At 47.6% G+C, this 16,602-nt stretch overlaps 1 protein-coding gene across 1 annotated transcript in view; it reads right to left on the reverse strand.

The window, feature by feature from the left end:
- LARS2 (leucyl-tRNA synthetase 2, mitochondrial) overlaps positions 1–16,602 on the reverse strand; it is a 133,693-nt gene that overhangs the window by 71,576 nt on the left and 45,515 nt on the right. The window contains exon 7 of the mRNA XM_019630964.1: positions 13,104–13,247. Coding sequence (XP_019486509.1) covers positions 13,104–13,247 — 144 coding nt within the window. The remainder of the gene's footprint in view (positions 1–13,103; positions 13,248–16,602) is intronic.

Below are 16,602 nucleotides of genomic sequence, written 5' to 3' on the forward strand. Positions count from 1 at the left end.
TCTGCCTGCTTCTGTTATCTTATTTATATTTTTATTTTATTCCTGAAAAGATAACTCTGGTTATAGAGTCGTTGGGCTGAGGTTGTCATCAAAATTCCTTGTCTTTACAGATGAGGACACAGAGGTCCCCAGAGGTTTAGCCATCTGCTCACCTTCACTTGGCTAAGGGGAGCCAGGCCAAAAATTCAGGTCTCTTACTTCATGACTCAGCCCTCATTTAACGACAATGAACTGCCTCAAAACTTCTCTCCCCAGTGGCACAGTGAAACCTACTGTTTAGGCTGCCCAGCACCTCAAGTCTCTTCTTTCTCGGAGGGAATTGTAAGGTGGATGAGTGGCAGGGCCCCACCACCAACTATGGAAGCTTGAAAGGGGGCACTATCCCCATGCCACTCCCCTCTGTCACAGCTGAACAGTGTAAACAACCATAGGCTCAGTATAGTCATGGAACACTGTGGGGTGACCCAGAGGCACAGGGTCAGCTGGTTTAAATGCCAAACCAGAATCGACGGGCTTGCGATGCTGGTACCAACGGTGGCAATGGCTTACCTAGACCATTCCTGGGACAAGATCCTGGCTGTGCCAGCGTTCCCCCTGATGCCCGTGGAGCCTTGGTCTCCAGCCTTCCCATCCAACTCTGAGTAATCTAATCCTCTTCTGATCAATTCCTCTGGCTTAGGGTAACCAGAGTAACTTCAGGTTGTTGGCAACCAAGTTTTCTAACTACTATCAATGAATTTAACAAATTTCAACACCCTAAAATCAAATCTGAATAAAGCTACAAGTTTAACATGAAAAAAATTAAAAATTTCGACATCCTGATCTCATTTTTATAATGACAAAACATAGAAAAAATACGTCATGACTTTTCCGACAACCCAATATATTAGCTGAATATCACCGTCACAAAAGTGTAAAATCTTGGATATACTAATTACATATCAATATAACAATAACACAATATGTTAATAAACTATGAATCCATCATCTGATAAAATTATGTATTCTAGAGAGCGTTTCAATATATGGAGCAATTTAAGAGGTCTTACGTGCCAAGAGGCACGCAGCTAGTGTACTGAAAATGACCCACAACTTCCTCTCCAGTGATCAATGCAATTCCATTTAACTTCCGAGCAAACCGACATGTGGTCTCATGGGGTCTGATGTCTTTCCATCAGATAAAAACGATGTCACCAGATTTGAAGATTAGCTCCATCTCCCACTCTATCCTTTCCTGCCACAGACAACTCAGGGTTGTCTGTGCCCAATTCTGAGAGCACTTATACCCGTTCCTTCCCCTGCGTGACTGAGCCACAGTCTATCAGCCTTCTCATTGTGTTTTTCTCTAGATTGCATTGTCAAGGCTAGCATACTTCTAGGGGGGGTGCTTTCCTTAAAATATTCAGATCTCAGTGAGGACAAAAGATTCAAATAGAATGAAATGTGAATGTTTTTATATGCTAACCACAGGGGGGGGGGAAAACCCTTCTGCTTAAAACCATACCAAATTTATGAATATTTTTAAAAACCAAAAGAAATTTTAAAAATAAACCAAATGAAATCAATATCTTGAGAACAGCCCAGCAAGCACTTTTTAGTCCCCACTGTAAAATAAACATTATTCATGGCCGATTTTTGAAAAACTTGTCTTTAGAGAACACCTGCCCCCCCCCAACCCCCACAGCCTCCACCAGAACAGGGAGACTGCGGGGAGTGTTTACAGGGCTACAGGTGTTCAATCTAAGGAGCTGTTTTATTTTAGCTTAATTTAGTTTAGTTTCAGGTGTACAAAACAATGCAATAGTTATCCTTTTCACCCCTCACAAAGTGACAATCCCCCCACCCTCGATATCATACATATCTATTACAATTCCACGGACTCCATTCCCACACTATACTCTAAGGAGCTGTTTTTATTTGTTTGTTTGTTTTAGGTTTTTGTTGAGATTATATCCTTCCTTCCTTTTTGGGGGGGTGTTGCAATTACAGTGATGGGCAATGCTTTCACCTCATTTCGTGTTCTTTATGTTTGGCAAAAAGTTGGCAGTGACCCCATTCCCCACTCTGGCCAACCTCAATTTATAGAAACCTTACTGGTTCACAGACTCCAAAAACCTGGGGAAATCGCAGGTGTTGAGACTTTTTTTCTTAAGGGCTATGAAATCCCTTTTTAAATAAAATCCGAGGGAACCCAACATGTAGGAGTTGAAAGCTGAGGATTCGCGATGCCCTGCTCTCTCTTCAAAGCCCTCTCCATGAAGTCCCAAGGCTTTGACACAATTTGGAAACTAATAACCTATTCAATTCCCCTTATTTAATAACTGAAAACACGGCTCACTCAACCATGTCAACAGCAGGCCCCAAATAATGAATCATCCAGATCTTCCGGTCGCTCTGGGCCGCCCTGGGACCGCCGTGCTCAGCCTTCTGGTCTCTTTATGTAAATTAAACAAAAGACAACTTCTTCCAAATGTAAAACCTAGAAATTAATAACATAAACGGGCTTCTCCTTCAATTTTTACAAATCATTCCTGTATTTGACACTCACCTGAAGTCAAATTGTAAGGTTTCCCTGTGGTTACTATTTAGCATACCTAGAGGCACTGTGGCTTACCTATCATTTCACTAGGAGAGGTACACCGTCTGAATGAAGTCGAAACAGAACTGTACACTAACGAGTCTGAAGATGAGCCAATGCTTAAGAACAGGAACTAACGGGAGATGGGCTGAAGCAAACGTCCAATCAAAAAGACTTTTGTGGGGCCAGCCGAGTGGCTCAGTTGGTTTAGAGCGCGAGCTCTGAGCAACAGGGTCACCGGTTTGATTCCCACCTGGGCCAGTGAGCTGCGTCTGAGCTGAGCTGCCGCTGAGCTGCCAATAGGTGGCAGGATGGCTCAGCTGGCAAGAGCATGTGCTTCTAGCAACAAGGTTTCGGGTTCGACTTCCACATGGGATGGTGGGCACCTTGAGCTGTGCGGCAGCGAGCTGCCAACGGGTGGCCGGATGGCGACTAGACTTGGGAGCTGAGCTAGCTGCGCCCTCCACAACTAAGATTGAAGGACAACAACTTGGCTGTTCCCCTTCCCCAATTAAAAAAAAAAAAGACTTTTGTAATACAAAACGTAATCAGGAATAAGAAAGATTTTAAAACCAAAACGTTGGGGATAAAAAGAGGATTAGATATAACATGGTGATCTGATTCTCTTTTCAAAGAAGCAGAAATAATGCCAGGAACAAATCCATACTTCCCAAGACAGTCCGTGAGCTAAAGCATTCAGAACACAGTGCAACAGGACCACGAGTGAGAATTCTAGAAGCGGTTTTAAAAACACGATACATTTTAGATTACCTTGGTTAAGAAAACTTAGGCACACTGAGCAATCCAGACCTTTCAGAACAAGGGGATTTATTAGCTACTAAGAGGGGAGCTGAGAAATCAGAACCTTGAGAGCCAGACACAGCTTTGAGACAGAATGGAAGAGACAAGATTTAATGAGAAGATTTAATTAAAATGGGCACTTTTTAAAACCTTAACACTCAGCCTACTTCTGAACCAGTGTGATCTGATTAGCAGTTCTTTTTGAATTGCAATTTGTATATAATTTTTCTAAAACTTTTTCTTGTTGCCAAGATGTCTTTATTCTTTAAAAAATCATTTCAGTGCAGTCATTCCAAAGACCCAGAGTGTATTTTAGCTCTAATAAAGGAAAATCAATTCTGAAGGCAGTAAGATGTTTAAAAATCTTAATGTCCCCTCTAGAATATTCTAGAGAAACACACTTTCTCTCTCCTAGTCTCATTCTGCTTTGACTCTGGCATGGAGTTGGGCACAAAGATTTATACATTAAAAATCTCATTTGGCAGGATGTTTACCTCCCGTGAGAGCCCTGCTTTAACCTCTCTTCTGTGATGTTGTATTTCTTTCTAGCAAAATCCATTTGTTTGGCATCTTAGTGCAAAACATTTATTTACAAGTACAGTTGCGACATGTAATAATCTCCATCCCAGTGAAGGCGCTGTAAGCTCAGAAAGGAAACAACCAGTTCTGAACAAGATATCCTGCTGATGACGTGTGACTGGCCAACAGGGCGTGGGTTCGCGGGGCTGCCGGAGAAAGAAGAGACCCAACCAGCCCACACGTGCAACCAAGTGTGTTTCTCAGAGCCACGCCAAAGAGACAGACAAACCAAGTGCTACTAAATACCTTCCAAGTGGCTGGAAAGAAGGAAGTGCTTTCTGGGTATGACCATCAGGGTGGCCCCGTGTGCATTCTGCGGGAGGGGATACAGTGAAGAAGCCAGGAAGCTGCAGTGGCAGCCACTTTGGCCCATCTGGTCCCATCCGTCTAGCCACGTAATAACTCAGGCCGCACTACCAGCCTTTTGGTTCCTTCTGACCCAGGTCATCCACCTGTTCAGCAGTAGAACTGTCCTAATTCCACTAACTTCCAAGTGACTTCAGCTTCTGAAAAGTCAACACCACACTCCTGAGAATGCAGATGACAGGGGCCAAACTCCTAACGACAGAGTCACCTGTCTGATGAGACAGCTTCTGATTCCCAGAGGTCAGCCATGTCACATCTCACTGCCCTTGGGTCGACAGGACAAAAGAGAGGCTGTAATTGCTCCCTACAGGAGGAGGCGGGGAGAAATTAAATGGCTACACTGTGAGCGTCATACAAAGCCCGACGCATGGCACTAGGCTACCTTTGCCTGAAAAGGCGGTTTTGTTCTGGGAAAGCAGTCGTGGGAGCAAGACTGAAAACTTTTATTGGGCTCATCAAAAAGACCAAAAGGGAGACAGCAGTCCCAGGGGACTTTCTGCTCGGTTACCTTCAAGTTGGAAGCCTGCCTATAAATTAAAAAGTTGCAAGAACATAAGACCGTCTCTTTCCAAGACACTGTCTCCAGAAGATGTGTAAATAAATGCTGACATAACCCTGCTATCAGACTGTTTTATGAGGATCATGATGGAAAACTTGGAAAAGACAGAAGAGGAAGAGGAAAATAGCAATCACGCAAATCAATCTAAGCACCAGGGGGGTCGCTATTAATATTTTGTTCTATAGTCTTCTATCCTACTTATATCCCATCTTCCATTGATTCTAAGATGCACATTTCCCCCCACAAACCCTGAAACTGGGACATGTCTTACAATCAATGGTATCTTTGATTGACACCATTTTTTTTCGTTAGTGGAGCATAAAATTTAAAACCAATGATGCGTTAGAACTGAAAAAATACAGTAGGAGTGTGTGTACCTGTGTACACGTGTTTACATAGTTAAGGTCAGGCTGTTAATATATTTGTTTTAACCGGAGTTTTCATTTCACCAGAGTTCACAACTTAACGACAGCCCAGAAAGGGTTAAATCTCTATTTTGAGCAAAACTGACACTTAGGCCTAGCCACCCTGGACTAGTACGCAAAACAGAGAAATGGGAAGACACGTAGAAAATTGTCCCTTTCGGTCAGAGATCACTTATTTTGAAAACAAAACAATGCAATGCAGCTTTGTGTGCATCTGTTAATGTTCTTAACGACCGGGACAGCCACTGGACCGGTCTCCGTCTCAAGCTCTTCAGGCAGCCGGGCTCGGAAGGCCCTGGGTAAGGAGAGGCCTTTGGAGGAGAGTTGACGATGCGGAACATGCCACAGCTCAGCTCTGGGAGCGCAGCAAGCCAACTCCATCAAGAACCGGAAAGCCTCTAATCACGGCACTTGCCATCACTTTCACGGCCATGTGTGCCCTCGCCCTGTACCTATTACATTTCCTAACTTGCTAACTCCCTGCCTTCCTGCTGCAAAATGCTTGGTTGCTTGGGAACCGGGGCTCAAGGGCAGGTGGAAAGAACGCAGGCCTGGGACTGCGGAGACACGCAAGCTGGGTGCTGGGCTTGGGGGAGGTCTCAGTTATAAAATGAGGAATGGGCTGGGTTTGTCATTTTTAAGGACGCTTCAAGCTGGCCAACCGCCCCCTGGGGGGCAGGCGGAGGGCAGGACGTGCAGCTGTTTAAAATACGGCAACAACTTATCCCTTTCTCTTTCATTCGTTTTTTAGACACCATGTTGATTTTGTAACTTCAAGCAGCAGTCAAGGCAGGCATGAGGGCTTCTTTGTTTGCATTTGTTTTTTCAGATTACGGCAGGGATTAAAGAGCATGGGGGGCTCTGAGCTAAACGTGGGGGAACCTGCTCAGTGTTCCCTCAAGTTTCTTCTAGTTTTAAAATTCAGATGACTCCCTAAGCTCAAGAGGTTCATTGGGGACACGCACTAGCCCTCCCTAGCACACCCAAGTGACTCCTTCGCCCCCCAACAAGGTGTTATTCTCTTTCTCCCACTGGAGTCCAGGCTAACACTTGAAGGAAGGAAAGCCCTTCCATCCACCAGGAGCTCAGAGAGCCCACTCCGGGCTTGAGAGTAACACACAGTGGTTAGTTCTGTCTTCATTTCCTCCTAATCAGATTTACAGTGTATTTCACTGTCAAAATACCGTAAGAAGTATATTATTAATTTATTTCTCCCGTTTTCCCTTTGCAGCCGTTCCTTCTATCTTAGAAAGAAAACCAAAAACCAAAGGAAATGTTCCTGTTTGCAGAGCGTGTGTGCTGCACCGGACAAGGCATTTCCTTCGGAAGTTCTACTTTTTGTCACAGGCTCTGAGTCGGTGCAGAGGGACAGCAGGCTGTGGGCAAGGACTCAAGGTCAGGGGAGTGAGGCGGTCACACAGGTGCCCTAATCGACGCCACATACAGGTGTGATAAGGCATTGGTGGAGGGCATTCCGGGGGTGGGCAGGAGGGAAGGCACTGCTTCTGGGGAGAGGGGACCTAATAGTCTGTATCATCTGGAAACCCCATGGGCTTCTGACTTCCAGAGCCAGGGCCGGGCCCTGCACCAGCTCTGGTAAACTTTTCCAGGCAGAAGTTCACTTTAAGTCCGGCTCAGAGCCAGCCAGCTGCCTCCTCCTCCCAGAACTCACCTTCCTCCGCAGCTGACATGACAGAGCCTGCCCCCAGGTGGCTGTGGCAGGGATGGGGACATAAGTCTCCTGGTCCACCCCAGGCAGCTTCCTGCTTGCCTAAGAAGTGCTGGGGAACTGTCAGCCACAAGTCACCTACTTCCTTTTGTCTCTGTCGCCCTCCGGCTCCTGCCCACTTCCACCCCCAGAAGAACTTCTGAGGGGGTGGGGGTGGCTCCTCCCATGCCCCTTGGATCACCCTGAGGAGGGCTGAGGGGATAGGATAGGATGGAAGGTGGAGAACTGACTTCAACTTACGGCTCAGGAGAGAAAAGATCTTGGAGAGGCAGGTTAAGTAGAGAACAGAAGTGAGATATTATGTAAGAAGGCGCAGAATCTAGCAATGAACTAGCTCTGTGAGACAGGGCGTCAGAACCAGGTTCCAGGCACAGGAGCAGAGTCTGCTGCTACTAAAAGAAGAGACAGCAGGAGGCACGGGGAGAATTCCGGCAGGAAACTCTCTCCAGGCCGCCTCTGAGGGCGGATCTGGAGGCCTGGGGGTCCACAGCCTGCATGGTCTCTGCCACTCCTACCACTCAGTAGCTAATAAGGTATTTTTTACAAGGGTGGGGGGGGGCAGTATCAGGCCACCCTCAGGCCTCACCGACCCCAGGGGTGTGGAGACGAATGCCACCATAGCTTTAAAGTCACGGGGCTTTTAAGAGGACACCCTCGAGGGCCAGCCGAGTGGAGCGTTGGTTAGGAGTTGGCTTGGGAGCGTGAGCTCTGAATGGCAGGGCCACTGGTTCGGATCCCACGTGGGCCAGTGACTCTGCGCCCTCTACAGCTAAGATGGTGAACAACAGCTCGACCTGGAGCTGGGCTGCCGTGAGTCTCTGGTGATGGCATAGGCTACAGTGGGGCTGCAGTGGGCTGCCGTGAGCCACCGTGAGTGGCCATCCAATGGCTGGCGACCGATCTGCCTCGGCCGGGAAGAGCGCAATGATCACAATACCAAAATGGGCCAGTGAAGTGATGTCCTCCACGGCTAGACTGAAGAACAAAAGGACAGCAATTTGTCTGTTCCCCTTCCCTGATTCCCCAATGCTGTTCCCTCCTCCAATTCCCCAATAAAATCTTTAAAAAAGAAAAAGAGGACACCCTCGTTACCATCATGAAATCAGGCCCTGGCCTGAGTCCTCACAGCTTTTTATCACACAGCCCCGCAGAGACGCTGACAGCTCCTTAGCTAAATGCTTCTCCCTTGCTCAGAAACTGCCCCCTCAGCCAGCATCTCTGCACCCCACACGTGAAGGCCCAGGCTGCACAGGGGAGGAGGCACTGGGCCAGAGTCTTTCCTGGGGGCAGGGGGCCCAGTGGGGTCAAGTTGCCCAACCTCACTGACCAACCCCTCTGCAAAGCTCTCTGGGCAACGCAGGCATTTCCTTGGGACTGCCTGAGAGCCAGCCTCTGCTCCGGGGCTGACAGAGGATCTGAGAAAGCCAGGCCACAGGCCCAGGAAGCCAAACGCTTTCACAAGCAACTCAAGGCCTCAGACAGGAAAGGGTGCCCACGGGCCCCAATTCCCGAGTGCGGAGGACTCTTAGGCACCGAGGGGCACAGGCTGGAGCGGAAGCCTCGCCCCACTGCTCCTCTGTGGCTGTCCTGCTCCAGCCTCCTCTCCCCAGAGAGTACCTGTCATCAACCTCATTTCCCTGCCCTCACTTCCTCGCCTCTCCAATCCCATGTTTTCAGTCTGCAGGCTCAGACAAGACCAATGCATTCTTATAAGGGCATCTCTACTTTACCTGCAAGCTCACAGGTGAAATCGGGAGAGGAGGGCCCTGGGGTGGGAAGGCAGGGAAACGGGGGCTTATTACCTCCATCCCCTCTGATTTCATAATGCCTGTCCGTTTCTTGCCAGCAGAAATTCTGCTTGGAAGTACTTGTGAGGCATGACGTTTCCAGCACGTCTGGAAAGCAACAGAATGTTCCCTTACAGACTTCTTGGGCTTCCCATCCTTCATCAGCTCCTCAGCGATGCCTCCCCGACCACTGGGCAGACCTGGGGCCCCTCCTGCTCGCCTCCCCTGCAGAGCGAAGGTGGTCCCGCGGGGACATGAACACTCACGTCTGCCACTGTCTCCCACACCAGCCTCCAAGCTCCTTAAGAGCAGCCTCAGCTTCTCTCATCTGTATTCTTAGCGCCTGACCCTGGAGCTGGCCAGGCACTCCATAACATCCGGGGAAAGGATGAACAGATTCAGACAACCGGAGGAGTGAGCGGTACAGGCCGCCGGTTAAGAGCTCAGGCACCCAGGTCTGAATCCCAGTGCAGGTACTCATTACCAGTGTGAGCCTCAGTTTCCTCATCAGTGAAATGGGGGTGACAGGAGGACTCACGAGGGTGACATAAGATGGTGGAGTACAGGCCTGAGCACTGATCAGATCAGGGCAAGCAGGGAGCAAGTACCAGGTGAACATGGACTTGGTTCATATGCAGCTGTCGCCAGGAACTCCTGACCCTGGAAAACAAACCACCAGTGTGGTATGGGGCTGACTAAGTACCGTCATGGCATGGCTGTGTCCATCTTAACGCCAAAGACGAGTCCATGCACAGTGCCCCCGCGGCCGAGGGACTGCGAGGAGGCAGCCTCTGGGTGCTACAGGAGGCAGCTGCAGAAATCCTAACCACAGAGCGATTGGAAAAGCTCAAATGGGAAGCCGTCTCTATTTGTCTTGCCTTCCAGTTGTCAGCCCGCTGCCAGGAACTGGGGCGTGTGCTCCGTCGGACTCTGAGTCTCTCCGGCTTTCTGTACATGAGTCTCCAACCCACCCCTCCCCCCACTCTCCCCGCGCAGCGCTGCCCACAAGACACCTCCCACACATCTCTGCCAAGACTAATTCATGTCCCTCAGATACTCCTACTGTAAGTTTTCTTTTTCACAGAACTCGTGGCTGAAATCACTTTTAGTGTTTCACAAAGCAAACAATCCTAGGAAGACTGGGTGAGGGGTAAGGAGACAAACATCAAACATATCACAGAACAGCCTTAATAAAGGATTTTTAGATTTCATGGCTCCCTGTAAAATTTCACATCAGTCATCAGCTTTATAATTTGGAAGTTAAGTGAATGCAAGGAGGGCTTCTCCACAGCCATGCTCCCAAGCAGATCACCGGCTGTACGTCATAGAGGCAGCCCTCAGCGCTGCCAAGTCAGATGCAATTACAAAGCTCTAAAGGTAATTGTGGTGGGCACAGCTCACTGGCCATCCCAGTACCCGTGCCCATCCCCTGCCCCCATCACCTTGGCTGTAGAAACTAAAAAGTCTCAACTTGCTTTCCTAGTCTCCCTTGAAGTTGGGAGTAGCCATGTGACACAGAGCCTTTCCGTTGAGATCACAAAAGACGGTGAATGCTGCTGCCGAGTGCCATCCAACAGAAAGGCAGGGATCTTCAATACAGGAAGCAGTGCATTGAACCTTAGTAACAGTGTGTGACAAGTTTCAACTTGTTCGATGCAGTTAGTTGGGTGTGAGCTACGGTCGAGAGAAGGTGTGATTAAAAGTGTGCCGTAAATCATCCTCCATCATGACAACGTTCCGTGTCACACATTGCTTCTGGTATACAGCAATTTCAGTCAAATAAAAACATTACGGTGTGTCCTCATCCACCTAATGCACCAGATCACCAGTGTGATTTTTGGCTCTTCCCCAAAGTCAAACTGACTCAGGACATCAAGGCAGCCACGACAACGCAACTAAAGATAATCACGCAAGAGGACTTCCAGAACTGCTTCAGCAGGTGGCAAGAGCGATGGGATAAGCGTGTTTGAAGCAAGGGGAGTATTTTGAGAGGGATTAATGGCAATGTGTTACTATAAAAAAACATTTTTTTAAATTTAAACATTTACCGTACCTTTTGATCACACCTCATATATAATAGATGTCTCTTGTTTTATTTCCTAATTCCAATACCTGGGTCATCTCAAGATCTACTTCTATAGGGCTACCTTTCTTTTTGTTTCTTCCTTGATTATGGGTCACATATTTCCTGGTTCTCTGCAAGTCTAGCAATTTTCTTATACATTAACCACTGCAGAGGAAACCAGTCTTGCGGGGAGTCTAGATTATGCTGTCACCCTTTAAAGGTGTTGAGTTTTGCTCTGAAAGTTCCTTTTGAACATGTCAGGCTTACTTTTATTTACCGAGGTGAGTCTTTTGATTTTGTCATCAGTCTTAGGGTGTCATCCGTATGTCTAACATATGGCCTTTTTGGGGTCTCAACTGCATACTTTTGGCTGGGCCGTAACTCCAAGGTCTCTGAGCACCGTGCAGCCCAGACTCACAGCAATCATTTTCTATTAGGCCTTATGGAGTGTCGCTTTGTGCACGGGCAGCCCTCAGCCCAGGACCTGCAGTGAACACAGATTTCTGCCCACCTCTACCATCCCCACATCACTCCCTCTTCTCCTGATGTTCAAGGCAAACCAAGTGCTGACCTCGAAAGACAGCTTTTTCAATAAATCTGCACAGGGGTTCAGCAAGAACCAGGTGAGTCACCATGGTTACTAAACATTTCCGGGGAACAGTTGAAAATTCACAGCTGACAGTTTCAAGAATAATGTCCCTCAGTTATGTTATTACATTTCCAATGTGAGGCAGAGGTCAAAACAAAAGAGCTAATTAGGTGGCTTTACGACAATGCCTGTTACAGAGTCATCTGACAGGTCCTTGAGGTGACCTGGCATCCCTCCTGGTAATGGACCCCGACTGTCAGCAGATAAGGGCTGCCACTGCCTGGGATATTACAGAAAGCAATGTCCCCAGCTTTGTTCTCCTCATTTAGTCTCTCAATATTACCGTGTGCTTCAAAGGAACAAGGTTCTGTGTTAACAAGTTCTAATGAGTACTTTTCCAAATCCATATGCTATTCTCTGCTACATTCTGAATAAATTATAATGGGAAAATGGCCTATTCAAGATATGTCTTTTGAGTGAGAAAACTAGGGGTCATACATCCATATGGCATTGGTATTGTCAGTTGGTATACTGCAGTTCTAATTCAGTGAAGTTTTGCAGTGATTAGAGGTTATTTATAACTTTGTGCTTTCTTTGTATATAAAAGCACAGTATTGGATCAGACCTAAAGTCCATTTTAGTCCAGTACCTAATTCTGACAGTGTAACCTATGGGTTACTACAGAAGGGTGCAACTATCCTTATGGTGACTACCACAGGGGAAGAGCTACCATGACATACCATCAGAGCCTTCATGACGCCTGTACCTTTCCAGGTCTTGTTTCTGTCCAGTCTCCTGCTGACGGACACACAGACTGTTGGACTGCTGGCGGAAGTGTCCCTGATTTGCGATCATCATTTCTCTCTAGAGTTTCTGGGAGTGATCTCTCAAGTCTGCACGTATATCCTGAAACTTGGTAAGCTTACAAGATACCTTGCACAGAGCGGTTCTGGCATACCCAGAATGTATTTTGCCCAGGCTACGGGTGATTGGAAGCAAGCCCCCTCTTTCGGTAGTTGGCTTTGCCTTGAATCCCTGAACATATAAAGAGCCAGAAGGTACCTTAAAGACCACTTGCTCCCACCCTCTCCTTTTACTGATGAGGAAACTGAGGCCCAGGGATGCACACCAGTCTACACTGTTAATTAGGGACACAGGAGTTAAAATCCAGAGCTTTGGTTCCTGGCTTAGTTCAGTTTCACTCTGGCCTTCCCTCATGGCAACAAGCCATCTCCGCACTCCTTCTCTGGGCCCCTGAAACATCATTTTGTCTTTCTGGAGGCCTTACTAGAACCCCACAGAAGAAGATACTATTTTCCTTTCTAGCTTTATTGATAATATAGTTGTGGATAAAGCTGAATGCTTTTTTGGCCTCTATGGCAGTACAATGATTGAGGGTGTTGAAAGGTCAGCAGACAGCTGAGCTTGACTTACAGCTGAAAGACTCAACCATCACCCCCTGCGTGAGTGCCCAAGGCTCAGGTGCTTCCTGTCTGTACACCCACGGCTCCAAGAGCCCTTCCTAGAGTTCACCCCCAACACGAGGCACTCCAATACCCAGAAGACCTTGGTGTTGCCTCCCAACACGTACGGCATTATTGGGGAGCCTTCGGGCTGACACTCACCTTGGCATAAGCAGTTGTCTTAATGAACCACTGTCTGAGGTACTTCTGTTCCACCTTTGCTCCGGAACGCCACGAATAGCCATGTTCATCCACCTGCTCATTGGCAAGCACTGTGTGATCCACTGGGTCCCAGTTAACCAAGGCCTGTTATAATTCATGAAATGAAATGATACCATCTGGTGAGTACACTGAAGAATCGTTCTGAGGTCCCTTACACGTGAGAGGGTCTGCACATGCACTGTCTCTACTCTGAGACTTGACAGCGTCTCCTTGGAGTGCTGCTTGGCAAGGAAAGCACAAGCAAGCTGTGAAAAAAGCCCACGTGAACGGCCTCTGTGCTTTCATCTTATTAGAACAGGCTTGGGAAGGAAGTCTATAAGCATGTGTCTAACTCAGGTCTCATGTGTTCTTGAGTGAAAGGATGAACTTGAATTGGAAATTTTAGTAAATAGAGGAAAGGAAGGGAAAAAACAGTGCCTAGAACTTACGTTCTCTATCACCCACTGAAGTCAACTCCATGCCCCTTTCCAGTAACCTAGCCTTATTTGTAAGATACAGCCAATCGCTGTATTTTGAAATCAACCTTAAATCAGCATTGAACCACTGAAACGCTGGTCAACACACTGAACCCCAGTCGATTTTGCCTAGTGCTTCCCCACAAGTTATCCGGCAACGTCACTGAATGAGCCATTCCAAATAAGGGAGTTTCCCGAGATGATCAAGAGTTAAACACTAGGATTAATCCTTTTTGTTGTTTGAGTGATTTATGGGAAGCTTTTAGAAATGCACACCAAAACGCAATTATAAACATGAATCAGCCACGTCCACAAGGGTCCATTCTGAACAGGGACGGTGGGTGTCCCATCATTTCTACCTCCTCTCCCTACCCCTCCTGGCCATTGGGCTGTTGGAGGGATAGGCGACTACGGGCTCCTCTGGGGATTCTCAAGGCAGTGTCATCCTGATTTTGAGTTTCCTAGCTCCCCTCTCTGAGACACAGCAGCTGTGGCGCCTACTGCCCCACCTCCTGCGCCAAACCTCAGCCTTTCTCGTCTCGCCTTCCTCTTCCCGTGGGTCCTCCTTGGCCTGGCTTCCCTGGGCCTTACCCCTACCCTTCTTTCTCCTGCAGCTCTGCTTTTATACGGTCAAAGATCTTTTCTGAGTAGACTGTCGTGCAGTTTCAGGTTCCAGGACACTGGTAAAGTACATAATTTAGGGTATTGATTGTCTCAAGGTCCGTTAGCTTTTTTTCTTGACAAAAGCGTGCTTAATTAAGGAACACCACATAGATCTTTAAAAGAATTTAATTCTCAGAATCGATCTTGATCCATTCCATCCAGAATGGACCTAAATTTGGACTGAGTCAGAGGGAAGGTAGAGGGTTTCCAAGGCGACTGCCACCACCTCCCGAAGCCAGGGACAGAGTGGGACAGGCTGTTTGTACACAGAGTGTCCTTTGGTGTGCTTCCTGAAGACGAGGCCACCATGCAAACCTAGCTTAGGTGGGTGAGCTGGCACCATCACCAGCTGCCACTGCAATCACAGAAACAGCCAAAGACGAACTCACAGGTTAGGTGGCTCTCCATAGTTCCCTGGAATGTCCCAGCACAAGACTGCATCATCCTTCTTCTCTCTACTCAGTACATCCACAGAAAGTTATTTTAAACCACAGAGGTGAAATTGCTGTTCTGCCAAGTAGAGATGTCTTTGTATTCATATTTATGGCTGAAAATACTTTTGGTTTGTGAGAGCAGGAGCAGACTCCTTTAGATTGGGGCTAACTCTGATCTTCGAACAATGTACCCATTTTTGCATTCTATTTACGATTTTTTCTTAAGATCGTAACACTTTAATGGTGACTTAAAAAATGAATAAACCAAAAACATTGACGTCAACAACTAGATGAAACTTTCTAAATGGAAAATCCAAACAATAATCTATACTGTTCTTCCCTAATACCTGTCCATGGACGGGGCTGCCTTAGAATCAGCCAGGAAGCTTCAGAGTTTTTTTACTTTCTGTTTCTCCAGTTTAAATACTGCAGGGACTCCACGTAGCTGCAGGCACGTGCAGGCAGGCGTTCGTTGAGCACCTACTCTGTGCCGAGCACCTACTCTGTGCCATTCCAGGCTCTTCGCAAGCACCTACATGTTTGTTTAATCCTCGCAACAGCCTATGAAACAGGCAGAAGAGGCGTGCGGTAGGCAGAACAATCGCACCCCAATGTCTACGTCCCGATCCCCAGAGTATGTGATCTACATGAAAAGGGTCTTTGAAGATATGATGAAGTGAAGGGTGTCAAGACAGATTATCCAGTGGGCCCGGTGTAATGGCAAAGGCTCTTATAAGAGGCAGAAGAGGCAGAGGAGACGGGATGACGGAAGCACAGGTTAGAGAGATTAAGATGCTGTGCTCTGGCTTTGAAGATGGAGGGGGCGTCCAAAGTCAAGGAATGCAGGCAGCTTCCAGAAGCTGGGAACGGCCGGGAAATATTGTCCTCTACAGCCTCCTGAAGGAAGGCAGCCGGGTCGACATCTTGATTTTATCCCAGTGAGACCCTTTTTGGTGGACCTCTGACATCCAGAACTGTAGCACCATAAATTTGTTTGAAGCGGCCAAGTTTGTGATACTTTGTTACAGCAGCAGCAACAGGAAGCTAATACAGGTTGTTTTCATGAGACAAGTGGTCAGAGGGAAAACTGGACTCTATTCCCCAGGAGCATACGTACTACGGGGGTGAGGAGTGTCACACTGATCGGAAACAAACGAGGAGAGAGACCTCTGGAAGCAGAAGAATGGCTGTGCTTGTGCAGTGGGACCTCCCCTGGGCCCCCCTCCATCGTTAGAAAAGCTACACAGCTCCTAAGATGCTGCCTGTGATTGGCTTTGGATCTAATTCAACAGCGATGGGGTTAAGGCTCCTATTTGGGTTTGATGTGCTGTGCAATCGAGGCAGCGTGAACAAGCCCCGAGTGCAGAGACAGAGCTGTAAGGGCCCACTAAAGGATTATACAGTAAATATTCAAACAGTCAACTTAAAGAGACAATAAACAGATACAAAAATAAAGTGTCCTATAGAGGAATACTGTATGGCACACGTAAGGGCCCCATGTGAGAAATGTCTGCATTACAGTAACATGTCCCATGCACATAAAATAAACAGTAACCATGCAACCGAGGACAGAGGACAGGAAACGCGTGGTAACCCAACACAGCGGCTTACACTCTTCCGAGAACTGCTGATGCCCTCCTGTGGTTTGCCTGCAGCATGCCTCCGCTTTGCTGGGGCTCTTTCATGTCTTGTAACTTCTATTAGTGTTCCTTCGTCGTGCCGTCACTTGGGGCATGTAATGTAGCTCATGATACCTCCCCTCCCTCCACCTGGACCCATGGGTGAGTCCAGGGTGGAAACCCCTTTGGACATAATTACTGTCTGCCTAGAACAGGGGAGGCTGTCCTGGGAAAGTGACTGAGAGGCTGCTAGGTCAGCACCGAATCT

The sequence above is a fragment of the Hipposideros armiger genome, unplaced genomic scaffold (assembly GCF_001890085.2).
Source record: "Hipposideros armiger isolate ML-2016 unplaced genomic scaffold, ASM189008v1 scaffold_18, whole genome shotgun sequence".
NCBI classification, from domain to species: Eukaryota; Metazoa; Chordata; class Mammalia; order Chiroptera; family Hipposideridae; genus Hipposideros; species Hipposideros armiger.